The sequence below is a fragment of the Ambystoma mexicanum genome, chromosome 6p, assembly GCF_040938575.1.
Source record: "Ambystoma mexicanum isolate Mex_15411 chromosome 6p, UKY_AmexF1_1, whole genome shotgun sequence".
NCBI classification, from domain to species: Eukaryota; Metazoa; Chordata; class Amphibia; order Caudata; family Ambystomatidae; genus Ambystoma; species Ambystoma mexicanum.
In genome coordinates this window covers 474611606-474626044 of record NC_090935.1, presented here as the reverse complement: position 1 = coordinate 474626044, position 14439 = coordinate 474611606, and the positions used below count along the sequence as shown (strand labels likewise).

Sequence of the window (14439 nt, the reverse complement as noted above, 5' to 3'; positions counted from 1 at the left end):
GGAACAATGACAAAGCTGCAGCCCAGGAAACTGGAAGTGTGAAGGGGGTCGTAAAAGGCCTCTGGAAGGAACAAACATGGAGGGGGATGACCTGGGCTACAGGGAGACAAAAAGGGGCAGACCATCTGTTGCTGACCATGAACAAAGAACACATTTTAAAAGACTCATAACTGGCTATTCAAAATGGTGAAAAATATAAAAAGGACAGAGTTATTAATTTAATTTCTGGCTGCACGTGTGAAGAGGCGGTAGAACTGTGTGACATGTTCTGGACAGGAATTGCAATATATGAGGTTTTCTGCAAAATGTATTACTGTTAGAATTGTGAAAATGTACATGCATATCCCTACGTTAAACATGCACATTTGTGGAAACTTGCATACAATTTGAAATTGTGTTCATAGCGAAAAGGGCAAAATTCTGTAGAAAGTTGAGACAAGATCCCACCATTGCGGGGTTTTGAGGAATAGCTGCTACATAAAATATGGCATCTTTATGTGTGATTTCTATAAAGGTGACCAATGTAGAAATGTACATTTAGTATCAAATTTGATTTTGAGACCAGTGGCTAAAGGGAGGTCTCTGAGGTCTGTAAAGCAAATCATAAAATGTGACATCATCCGGCCTTGATCCAATCACTCATATGCAAGTCGGAGATGAAGTGTGGCCCTATCCCAGCTCACAGGGGCAAACTTAGCTAAGCCGGCCCATCCACCCCCTTTGTGATGTAATTTTAAAGGATAAATAGAGACAGCTGACAACACATACGGACTCACTGATCCAGCCACTTTCCTCATTCCGGCGAAGCATCTGATCCAGCATCCTACATCCAGCTTTAAATATTCTTCCAGATCTAGATGCCAAATCTCTTGCCAGCAAAAGAGAAACAATGATTTCAAGCAAGGCCCAAATTTTCCCATTTATTCTCTCCACACAGTAAAGCGTTGTGTGGTGTGAGAAGGCCTTTTGAACCAGTATCCTGAAATTCTCTAGCTTGCCACCACTAGGCTTGCCTGAGGAACTTGCCATCCAGCTGATTCAAATACCCACAGACTAGGAGGAAAGATCCTGTGCAAATCCGGCGACCGGCCTAGCTGTTGCAGTACTGTGCCTGATGTGCTGTCTTTCCTAGACCAGACCCAATCATATGACCAAAAACAACGTATCCTGTGAGTATTAATAGGAAGAACTGTGGCCCATAGTATATTTGCATTGTTTTATCCCTATTTCAAACCCGTCCTGTCTTTCATTCAGAACCGGTATTGTTAGGAGTATCTTTGCATTGTCTTATCCCTATTTCAAACCCATCCTATCTTTCCTTCAGAACCAGTATTGTTAGAACCATCTTTGCGCTGACCCTTTTCTCATCATAAGAAGTCGAGTTTCCTTAGCAGGCGGGTCACCCTGATCAAGTGACTGTAAGAGCCCTGTGTGGTATTCGCTTTTTCATGTCATTTTCAAAGTGCATTCCTGTTTTCCATTCTCACGCCTATTTTACAAAAACGACCTTTACTAAAACCTTGATAACTCCCTCAGTTTTTGTGATAGAAACGAAATTTCAACTCCTACTTGTACCTAACATCCATAGCTATAAAAGAAAACACACTTAAATCAGTGCGATTCTCCCATTATCACGAACATCGCACAATTAAATGTTTGCCGCGATTTTAAAAATCTGAAAGGTTTACACGTGTAAAATCCCTTTAAACTGCTTCCGACTTGGACCTTAAGATTTCAGATGTTTTCTGCTGACTAAATCATTGCTTGTGATTGTTTGCACCGATTCAAAGCGGCTCCCATAGGAATGTATAACAATTTCAGTATTTTTGACCATAATTGGTGTTTTTGCCCAGTCGATTCTAAAGACAATTGTAAAAAGCCATAGTGACAACTGAAGGGTCAATTCTGTTTTTCTCTTGTGTTTTATGGGGGGAAGGTGGCACTGATATTCTGTTTGATTTGTGCTGTTCTTGATTACCTGCTCTCTCCTCCTATCCCTTCATATTGCCTTTTGGGGGGTTGAGGGGTGTTGCAGGGGGAACCTCTTACCACAGTGCTATCTGATCTGAACCAACACAAAAGCATTATTTTCTGTGCTGCATTTGTTTTGCTTATTACTTATTCCTAGTGTATTAAAGATATTATTCATTGTTCTGTCACCCCATTGGTGATTATTGTTTACCCATTAAAATATATTGTGATAACATTTTAAATACATAAATAAATATTTACCTTTGCAAACCAGCCTGATTCCTGGTTCAGTGTGACCAGGGGAGGGGGGGTTACAGGAGAAGGGTGTGATATGAGTGGTATATTGTTCAGAATATTGAATTTATAGACAAAAATAAATAAGGGTTTCAGTTGTGCACTACATGCTGGGCTTTGACTTGGGTGTGTGCCGGATTGCAATCACTTACACAGCATTCCAAGTGCCGGTAATGCCGGTAATGGTATTACCGTTTGGTGGTATCCCACTGGATTTACCGGCAAGATGCCACCAAACCTGTAATGAGGCCCAACTGCTTTTGTATCATTAGGAACGCGGTATGAATGATGGTGAAATGAGGCATGAATGCAGAAAATAAATGTAAAAGAGGAAATCCTTTGACTGACAATGCACTAGATCACTGAGTGTTCATTTATATATTGATCTCAAATCAATAAGACATTTATGCTGAAACATATGCACTTAAAAAAATTATATTTGGAAAGGTTACAGTACACTTTTACTATTAGATACAGTTTAGGCAGCTACTGTGTAACCCTGTATCGGCATTCTCTATCAGTCTTACACCAAAGGGAACCTCCCTGTTATAAGCCATACTGGTTTCCAGCAAGCCAAGGCATACGCCAAAGTGGATGCGATCAGGTGTAATCGATCAAAATATTTCAAAAGTTCTTTTAAGGATGTACCCAAAAAGGATGTTGGATGATTCCTAGCAGAGGCATCAGGACAGGTAAGAAGAGGCCTGGGCAGACCACAGGGATGCAACAGGCTTTATCCGTACCATTGTCTATTCATCCCATTTCATAACCCAGAAAATAGACTGCCTCCCTGCCTCCAGCCTTACCATCAGCCACAAGATAGTGACTAGCAACTATGTCATGTGCTGTCCTCTTGATGACCAAACTAAGTTCTTGCATGGCCAGGAGCCTAATCTAATGTCCATGTCATCTGACTATGCAACCATTTGTCTGTCTTTCATGTTCTTGTCTCTGCGCGCCGAGGCTCGCGAGCTACCGGCGCAATATAAATATTAAATAAATAAATAAAGTAATAGCACCTCTGCATCCATGGTGTGGTCGACAGTTATTTTCCAGATTTGTCTGGAATTTGACAATGCTCCGGAAGAGGACAGTAAGTCCCTGGTGATGAGAAAGGTGGTGGATTTCCTAAATGAGATTGGAGATGCAGACCAATTCCATTCAGTTGAAGACCTTATAATACTCGTGAGGGACTTCAATACCCCTGTTGCGAACACAGACGGATATTCTTAAAATATTTTAGATGAATGATGTGCAATAGCTCTGGAATCCAAGTTCCCTGGTAAGAGGAAAGCATGAATTGCAGATAACATCTTGATAAGTGACATTTTACAGCTGAAAACTGTTGCCCCTTTCTAGATGATGCCCCTACATATACTTATGAGATAAACATGTTTTATTTAATCAGTTATATGATATTGGCAGCCTCCAGCTGCTGTACAGAAAATGCCATTGGCGTGACCTTTTTGGTCAAAAGTAAAATGGTTGCATTTTCTTTACCAAAGGTATATTGTAGGTTGGGGTTAGTTATATAGTAAGGGTGGGTCTGGTAGGTTGGGTGATTGTGGGGGATGCTTTGCCTTTTCTCTTAAGGACTGTAAGGGTGCAGAAGTACGAGTCTGACACAGGGGTGTCATATTTGTTGGCAAATACTTTTAAACAGATAAACAAATGGAAAAACCTATCCAGCCCTATTTCTAAGAGGGATTTCCCTATCTCAACAAAAAGACTAAGGACTCTCTCAGGAAGACCGAAAACATAAAATGTCCAACGTCCTGTTTCCAAACCTATTTCTGTTCATTGCACAAAAAAAACCAGTGACCTTCTGGGTCCAGAAGAATGCTTCTCCTGTTCTCGACTCCAACTAAAATGTTAATTCTTAATGTTGAAATCTTGGCAAAAAGAAACAATTCCCAATGATTAGGGGTATCTCTTCTCCTCGTCTTCTTTCACTTCAGAAATGTCTTATCCAGTGTTGTTCACTATCCTACCATACAACATTTGCAAATCGTCTTGTTTTAAATAGTTGCACTCTCACAATACAATACCACACAGTAAATCCGGGTTCGCTCTCCTGGCAGTTTCTACTGTGGTTCGTTCATTCTTCAGCTGCAACTCCTGTGGTTCGTTCTTTCTTCAGCTGCAACTCTGTTCCACAAGACAACAATCATCAAAAGCAAAGTTCACAAAATATAGCTACAAGTCTGGTTTACTCTCCTGCCAGACTTGACTGTAGCTAGGCTGTGTTTCAAAACAATCTCCGAAAGCAAAGTTCTCCTATGTCACATCAATTCTGTTTTACTTCCCTGTCAGACTTGGTTATAGTTTTTGTTGTTCCAGAAAGTGTGTTTAACAATGGACCCTTGGCGCTTTATCTTTACTTCTTTCTTCTTTTTTTTACTGGTTCAAGACCACTGTGAGACACCATGGGGTTTCCCCAATTTGTTCTGCATCTTCTCTTTCTTTCAGGTGGGCCTCTGACCCTTTTAGAGCTACTCAGGACTTCCTAAACTTCTTATATGGGTACCAGACTGCGCTGGGATACATTGGGGTCCCCCAGACCTGCTTTGTATCTTTTCTCTTATTTTTATTGGTCCCTGACCCATTTGTACCTTCTCAGGGCTACACCGACTTGTGTTGGATCCCAGCACCTTGTTTGCGTGCTTACTTGGACTGCAATGGGTCCTTCATCATCCTGTACTCTTCTGGTGTGGATTACCCAGTCTAATATATGGGTCCCAACCCATCTTCCAGGTTTGGCTTGGATCTCAGCACCTTGTTTGCATAGTTCATTAGACTGTAATGGGTCCTTGACCATTCTGTACTCTTCTTTGGCAGCTTCCCCAGTTTCAGATGGGTCCAAGACTCTTCTCTCGGGTTTGCTGTCACTTTTGCCAGGCCTGATTCACTAATCTACCAGGCACTGTTTCTCATATTTCTGCTTTGTATTTCTCCCCAGGGACTGGGACAAAGGAAGAAGGGGTTACACAGTTTTTACCAACTGCCTCTTTTGCGCTTCATGATCCCTGCCACCCACTAAAGTAACCCAGCTACCTTTTGTGGCGTTACCTTCTAATTTGGGTAACTTTGCAGGACACCCTCTGCTCGCTGTGGGCTTCCGCACGCCTTCCGGCTTTCTCAGCACCACCTCACCATGCTTCCTGGTCTGGTGCCTGGTAGCAGCCTCACCTCCCTGACCTCATGGCAATGGGCTCCCCCCGTGGAAGCAGTGACATTACCCTGGGATTTGTTTCAGGACCTAGCGTTTGTATGTATTGATTAGCCCAGTTCTACGGTGAGCTCACTAGGATTTATCATATACTACTTACTTCCCCTGAATCTTTAATGTCAGATCATGATCATGCTCTAGCCAGGGAATCCGTTCTTATGACAAAAGATAAAGATTCGCTATTGGGAAACAATACTTTGAAATCCACATGTGTATACAATATTTTCGTAGGAATTCTGCAGTCCGGTCAGCAATCATGGGGAAGTTTCTAGGCATACTGACAATTACTAAGGAATATTTTACCAAAATTATACAATCTGAAAATTCCTCTAGGGGAAGGCTGCTATGGTGCGATAAATAATGGGCAAAACAAATACACAAAGTTACCACTTTGCTGATGAATAGAGGGAACAGGGAGAAGGATAGACATCAGGCAATGATAGGAGCAATTACTAACTATAGATGCTGATCAATGGAAGGTGGGATGATAATTAAGTAGCCGTTATTACAATGAATGTTACAATATTTTGGGAATTAGCCAATAGTAATTTATAATTGGTTATTTAGAACTCGCTTAATACCAAGAGGTTTCTAAGTGGAGACCAGGGATTGAACCTGTGTCAATCCATGTCGTCTTGTTTCCAAGGTGAGCGTGTTGCCCCTGAGCTATCCTCCCAAGACATCCAGGGCTAACATCAGGTTGTATCTACTGAAGATATTTTACACTTTGATTAATTTTGTGCCGTTTATCCAAAAGGTAAAAAGGCACTGGAGCCGGATTTTCTGGCCTGCAATTTCTTCATGCTGGTTGAAGACATGTAGGTTCCTATTTTATTGCAGCTTTATAATGCTGTTATCATGACGGGGTGTCTCCTTGACACGTAAATGTCAACGTTGACAGTGCCGGTCCATAAAAAGGGGAGTAAACATTTATGTATATACTGCCCCATATCAATGATGTTTCATGTTTCAAGATTCTAGGGGAAATGCTTTTCAAATGCATACCCTTATCCTTAACAAGTGGCCGTAAATACCGATATGAGGACACAATTCCGTTTTGTTAAATTCCCTATTTTCAGGCAACCATAATGTTCAGGTATAATTGCTTCTGTGGCAATCCTTAAGTAGCATCATATTAGCAAATGGGAACAGAAAGCTTAAACATAAATATTTGACTGTGCAGTTAAATGACTTCCACTCTTGGGCAAATGAAATTTGTGGCTGTCGCCCAACAGAAAACCTGCACCTGCTGCTCTGTAAACAATTAATTGAGAAATGCCCACAACACTTCTTATTTAGCAGAACTTGTCTGACATTTATTAATACTCAATCTCGAAAATGTCATATCTCAGAAAAAGCAACAACACATGTTTCCAATTCTGTAAAGGGCTTCAGTTAAGGGCCATGCCGCATCCTGTCTGGGCCCCCAAATCATCCATAGGCCATCCACTGAACAACATTGACCGCTGAGATGCATCTGTTGCCGCACTAGAGGTAAGCCTTGTCGGGCTTACTATTGTTTTCTTGGAGCATTGGCGTATTTCCAGCATGGCCGCCGCAGGCTGCCTAGCTACTACAGGGGACAAGCTGCTGGCAATCCTGCCTCAGCAACCTGCGGATTGGAGGGGTTTTTGTTAATTATCTCGTCACTAGGGGAGCTGGGAGGCTAAGCCGCCCCCGTAAAGGGCCTCAGTTAAGGGCCATGCTGCATCCTACCGGAGCCTGTCCGGGCACGTTGGGTGCATCGGGCCATACTTTATATGCCCACTTCACCATGGCGCCACCGCTCTCATGAAACTTTGCTGTCCCGCTGTAGCGCCTCCACCCCACTGAGTTGGGTAACCTCCCATTCCGGAAGGTAAGGAGATCCATATCCCTGATGTTGATGTGTTTGCCACACTTTCATCTTCATGAAACGCATGTCCCGCCCATATGGGACATCGTTTTTGCATAATCCTTCCCGCTGACTCACTGCCCTTGCCTCCGATTTTGACTCTCAGCCCGCTCTGCACTGATAAGCTGAACGGGCCCCTCCCCATTTGACTTCCACCCGCATCACTTGCAGCTGCTGGGCAACCACCTGATCTGACTTTTGCCATAGGCGGTACCTGTAGCCACCACTGACTTACTTATTGTAACATTGCCTCGCCCTGTACATGTACGCTGCCAGATACCGTCTTTATGTATATCTTACTCAACTTTCATTGGCTTCTTGGCACCCATCTTATTACCGCTTCTGCCCGGCCAACATACCTGCTTCCTACCTGACCTTACTCACAGCTTAGCACTATTTAGGTTATCTTGCTTCTCTGACCCTACCTATTCTTATCTTTACATACCTGTCCAACTGTCTTAGTCCACTGCCCCATGAGGCATGGCATGTCATTTCTGAATTTTACCTACTGTACCTGCATACTTGGTTTTGCCCCTACACCATGAGGTGGGGCTTCCCATTGTTGCGTTTTACCTACTTGTACCTGCATACTGATGTAGCCCCCAGCACCATGAGGTGATGCTTTCCATTGTGCATTCTATCTACTGTACCTGCATACTTGATATAGCCCCCACACCATGAGGTGAGGCTTTCCATTGTGCATTCTATCTACTGTACCGCCATACCCGATGTAGACTCTACACTATGAGGTGAGGATTTCCATTGTTGAATTTTATCTACTGTACCTGCATACTTCATGTAGCACCTACACCATGAGGTGAGGCTTTCCCAAATTGCGCTCACACTCCAATGTTGTTCTTCATTCCAGCCTTGTGCTTTGTTGAACCACTCACTTGCACTTAATTTACCCTTTTCCTGACACCCTCCTGAGCATGGCTCCTTCCTCTCCAGCCTGCACTCCCTTCCACCTCCTCCCCTCCATTTCTTGTTACTGCACTTGTATGCTACGAATTCTCTCAAGACCTAGTAGGAATGTTATTGTTTCGTCTTTCTCTTCCCTGTTCCTCCCCTCCATGTACTTCCTCACTCCCCTCTGCCCTGCATTTCTTGTTACTACACTTGCATGCTGCAAATTGTCTCAAGACCAAGTAGCAACGTTATTGTTTTGTTTTCTTCTTCGCTGTTCCTCCCTGACCTACACTTCCCATCTTCTCTGTCTCCCCTCCATTTCTTGTTACTGCACTTGCACAGTCCAAAAGCCTCAAGACCTCATAGGAACGTTATTGTTTTGTCTTCTTCTTCCCTGCTCTACACTTCCCCTTCTCTCTGTATCCTCTCCTTGTCTTATTACTGCACTTGCACGTTCCGAAAGTCTCAAGACCTATTAGGAACGTTATTGTTTTGTTTTCTTCTTCCCTGTTCCTCCCTGACCTACACTTCCCATCTTCCCTGTCTCCCCTCCATTTCTTGTTACTGAACTTGCATGATGCGAAAGTCTCAAGACCTAGTAGGAACGTTATTGTTTTGTCTTCTTCTTTCCTGACCTACACTTCCCCTTCTCCCCGTAGCCCCTCCATTTCTTGTTACTGCACTTGCACGATCCGAAAGTCTCAAGACCTAATAGGAACGATATTGTTTTGTTTTTCTCTTTGTTGTTCCTCCCCTCCCTGCACTTCCCTACCCCCTCTCTCCTGCATTTCTTGTTACTGCACTTGCACGATCCGAAAGTCTGAAGACCTAGAAGGAACGTTATTGTTTTGACTTCTTCTTCCCTGTTCCTCCCTGACCTACACTTCCCCTCCTCCCTCTCTTCCATCCAATTTTATTTACTGCGCTTGACTTGCATGATCCCAAAGTCTCAAGACCTAGAAGGAACGTTATTGTTTCATTTTTGTTCTTCTCCCCCCTTTTGTTTTGATGCGCCTTGAAACACCATTTTGCTGTATAAGTGCATTAAACATATCCAATAAATAAGTAAATAAAATAAAAGCCCTGAAAATGCAGCTAAACAGTATAACCGTGCATCTAGCAGCTGACACTTTTATCCACCCACCAGGAGTTGAGAGCAAAATTCCCAGAACAGATGACCACAAACAAAATACCTAAACACACTATCAACTGAATGAAGCAAAGCAAATATTGACAAGCCATCGCCAAACGAAGACACAGTGAACAATCCCAAACACAGGGAATTTGTGACGAAATACAGGGTAAGTGATCACAGGCTGGAGGTTGGAAGAGTCTGGCAAGCAAAACCAGGTCTGTCAACAAAGTGACCTGGGTAGAAAAAGAGATCCACTTCCTTATACACTGCCCAAATAGGAGGAAACCATAGCCTACACATATTTGCCAACAGGTGCTGTGAGCAGAGACTGCACAAATGAGGAGGGAGGCCAAGGGGGTCATGTTCCTGAAAGTGTTCATTGCATGGATGGGACCGGCTTGCACTTTTGGGTAAAAAGGTCCCCTCTGTGCAATTTTCCTCTTTTCCACCATGCATTGGAAATGTTCAGTGTGAAACGTTGGCGAAATTGCCTTCCCTCTTCACTTTTCTACTACGTTTTTAGAAAGGCGTAAATGCTCCTTGCAATTAACTTCCGTGGGGGGCATTTACAATAGCGTCCTATGGAATCCGCCTGATCTACCAGGTGGCCATTCCAGGCTGATTCCGTAGGAAAATACTGCTGGTGGGAAACCAAGCAGATTTCACAGATGGACATGGTAGAGCAGGGGGGGGGGTGTTAAGTCTACCCTGCTCTCCAACTCCACCTGCCAAATCACAGAAAATACTTACCACCACGTGTACCACCACTTTTACCAATCTGCAGGACTTACAACGTGACCCCTCCTAAAAATCAGGTGTACTTGGTAAGTCCTCTCTGCGCCCCAACTCTTGCTGCCAAATGAAAGAAAACCCTGAGGACGGGTATGCATGGTAGTACAAGTGCACCTCAATTTTTTCCATCCACAATACTTAGAAAATGACACCAAAAGTAACACGGCTCTCCCTGAGAACGGTGGTGTATTGTGCTAATTTAAGCTACCAATAAAGTAAGGAATTGTGGCGAAATAACTCTGTGGCGTGGAGCGCCTTCTAAACTGCAGGCCTTACGTTTAAACATCACTGTTAGATATCAGTTGAGGCTGCTAGGCCATGAGGATAACTCAGGGGCAACCTACCTGTCTTGGAAGCAAGACAATGCTAAGCAGCATGGGTTCAATACACAGTGCTGTGCTTAGAGGCAGGCTGGACTCCGGCATGAAGTGCAATATAAAAGCCCCATTTCTTTGCATGTGTGTTTTGTGGATGTCGTACATATGTGAGGACATGCTCGCCATTACATTTGAAATTGCAGTTAGTCTATGGCAAATAGCACCGGCCACGCATCTCTAGAGCAGACATCATGGCAAAGGTGGGTAACAAGTACACTCGTAGAGGGAAATCACACTAGCAAATGCTACCTGATAAGTGGTAAGAGGTAGGCAATACTAAACATGTACAAACAATGGGAGTCCACTGATCACTAAAAACATCTAGAAACGTACATCGATTGTAGAAACAGCATATTTTTAAGGAAAGATGGCCACGTCACCTGAAGAAGCATGATGTCATTTTCTTTTGTGCACTGTTGATAGGATGGGTGAGGAATTCGTTTTTTAACCCGAAATATCTGTTTTTCTTTTTCAGTTGCATGCAGTGAGTGAGCTCCAAGTGTGACTCTAGTTCTGAAAAAAAAATCTTTTTTTATTAATTTGTTATTTTGTGATTCAGTGGCTACGTTCATGACAGCAGATCCAACTTGACACATTGTGTGTTCCTGAGCATATTATGTCTCTTATGCATAAGAAAGCCCTCAGGAAAGTCACTGGATCAATAGAAAATGTGCAACATAAATCTCTTCTTCGTCCACCTTAGGTTTTACACAATAAGTCACCGTGCAGGTTTCCTCAAATGTCCTTCAATTCCCACAGCAAAGGCTAACATGAGCTTCCACCCTGCAACTGACAATAGGTGTGACACAGAGTCCTCCATTTTACCCAGCATGCCTGCTGACCTGTCATTAGACGTCAACTAACTTCAATTGTTCAAACCTGGGGAATACGTCCAATAAGGACCTTCATTGATTCTAACTACCTACCCAGTCCTAGATCTTCTTACTAAAGTCTACTTCTTATTATATTTGTGCAGGATTGCCATCTGGCAAGGACAGGGAAGCCATAGCCATTTTGATTTTTATTGATAATAAAATGACGCAGGTACTCGATATCAGAAAGAGTGCCTCCCCCTTCTATCAACCTCCTTGCCAAAGGCATAGTTTAAACATGTGCCCTGCTGCACCAGTGTACTGGCTTTCGGTGCCTGCTCGACAGTGGCACAGAGCAGGTTCAGAGGTCGTAGGTGCCCTGTTTGACAGCTGCTCTGACAGCAAAGTCATTGCAGTGAAGAGGCTGTATTTTAATCTGGACCCCTATTCCAAATCCTCATAGTTATAATAAACTATCACCCTGGTGCTAGAATAATCTGGAAATATAAAACATACCTAAATTATTGTGAGGTGGGTGAAGCCACATCTGATATGTAACATACCAGTGTCGACCGTGTGCGCTCAGACTAGCTATGAGAGGCAATGTGGATTCTAGGCACCTGCCTGTCTGCACCCCAGTGAATGGGACAAAGAACAGGAGTTCTGTCTCTATTGAAACTCTAGGGGGAATGGTAACTGCTACGTTGCCTGACCAGAGATGCCTTGAGAGCCGGGCTTCAAAAAGTCAATTCCATTACAAAGACCTGCCGCACAACAGGGTATTCCACACAAAAGGGGCTTTGAAGTGCAGGACTAGCAAAGACGGTGGGTGTATCTTGATTTTCTGTGGGCTTCTCTTTCCTTCCTGTCCCCCACTCTTCGTGTACAGACAAAGGCTACCCCCCTGACTGAGCTCCCTCTCCCACTAGCTGCAGGAGCAGCTCCATGCCACCTGAAGCCCTGCCTGTTCATAGGTAAGCCTGGAGGCTATACCTCTCCATTTAGGCATCCTCTCCTCATCACATCGAAAATCGCCCGTTTATTTTTTCATTATTGAAAGCCTTTAGCTTGTGCAGCCACAGCAAGCTTATCAGCCCCCTGCGCTGCATGTACACCAAAAACGAAGTCCATAACACCTAGATTTGCTATTGCAAAAACACAAGGTTTTTGCCTTTTAAAAATGGCCGCCGCTTTTCCTCTCACCTACTCTGCCTTGTTGTGAATCCCCAGAAGCCTGCTGCCCTGTGATTGGTTGTCCGCCACATCTTAACCAATCGGGGTGCACCGGCAGGCGAAGCCAGCCCCCGACGAAGGCAACAGACAAAGGCTACCCCCCTGACTGAGCCTGACCGAGCGCAGCCAGGCGCAAGGCGCTGTCCCTATGCCCAAAAAAGTGTATTTCTCATCTGGCCTCTAGAACCCTTCCTGCCACCCCGACCACCTACAATGTAAGGTAATCTACGCTACTTGCACCACCTTTGATGTACTTCAGTGTCTTTGAGATACAGCGTTCTGCCTAACATCTAAAGTGACCGCCTCAGCCTGCTAACAACATGTTCATCTGCAGCACCCCTTCCTAACACGTGCCATATTGTCTATGTTTTCCTGCTATGCTCCCTGATTGCACTTGCCTCTGACTAATATGCGTGCCAACTGAATTAATATATCCTGCATTGTCCAAACTTGTTGCTCACATATTATGATCTGCTCCACATGTTTTGTCACACTGCTCTTCTGCCTGATAATGCTTCGACGCACCATGCCTTTTTGATGTCTCTGGAATGGTTCTCTAGACTGCTCCCTACTTGCCCTCGCCTGATGTATACGTAGTGTACTAGCATAACCTATCGATTGCCTCACTACTGTTTGGTACCCCTGCCTTATACGTGGCATTGCTCTCTGCCCTGACCTATTTAGACCCTTTGGCCGCTAGCTACTGCACCCTGTGACCTATCTGAGACCCTTTTGGTCGCTCGTCATTGTACTCTGTGGCCTACTCAGACCCTTTGGTCGCTAGCTACTGCACCCTGTGACCTATCTAAGACCCTTTTGGTCGCTCGCCATTGTACCCTGTGACCTACTCAGACCCTTTGGTCGCTAGCTACTGCACCCTGTGACCTATCTGAGACCCTTTTGTCGCTCGCCATTGTACCCTGTGACCTACTCAGACCCTTTGGTCGCTAGCTACTGCACCCTGTGACCTATCTGAGACCCTTTTGGTCGCTCGCCATTGTACCCTGTGACCTATTCAGACACTATGGTCGCTAGCCACTGCACCCTGTGACCTATCTGAGACCCTTTTGGTCGCTTGCCATTGTACCCTGTGACCTATTTAGACCCTCTGGTTGCCAGCTACTTCACCCTGTGACCCATTCAAGACCCCTTGATCGCTTGTCCTGCACATTGCTAACTACTCTAAATCATGCATTTTAGTTCATATTGCGAATCTTGAATCGAGGCGAACCCATCTGCACGCTGCACACTTAGATTATACAACTTCTAAGCACCAGACCACCTCAGGATAACCTGCCAACAAACACCGTTATGACATCTCTCATGTCCGACTCACCTATTGGCTACTTAGCTATACTCTCTACACTTTGTGCCTTAGCCTTTACGGGAGCCCTTCACCACAATCTGCCTACAGTAAGGGAACCAACTAGAGAAATGTACACACAATTACCGCCCAAACAGCCTGCTCCCGTGACCCAGACCCAACTGAATCAGGCCTTTCCTACCGCACTAAGGAACACCAGACTAGGCTTGAGACCACCCAAACAGCCTACTCCCTTGACCCAGACCCCACTGAATCAGGCCTGTCCTACCGGACTAAGGAACTCTAGACTAGGCACTAGACTCCCCAAACAGCCTATTCCCTTTATCCAGACCCAACTGAATCAGGCTTGTCCTACCGGACTAAGGAACTCTAGACTAGGCACTAGACTCCCCAAACAGCCTATTCCCTTTACCCAGACCCAACTGAATTAGGCTTGTCCTACCGGACTAAGGAACCTTAAACTAGGCAC

The 14439-nt window shown here is 44.4% G+C and overlaps 1 protein-coding gene across 1 annotated transcript in view; it reads right to left on the bottom strand.

Annotated features, from left to right (window-relative positions):
* Positions 1 to 14439, bottom strand: part of GZMA (granzyme A) — a 73440-nt gene that overhangs the window by 37322 nt on the left and 21679 nt on the right. Inside the window, exon 3 of the mRNA XM_069627274.1 lies at positions 10982 to 11114. Coding sequence (XP_069483375.1) covers positions 10982 to 11114 — 133 coding nt within the window. The remainder of the gene's footprint in view (positions 1 to 10981; positions 11115 to 14439) is intronic.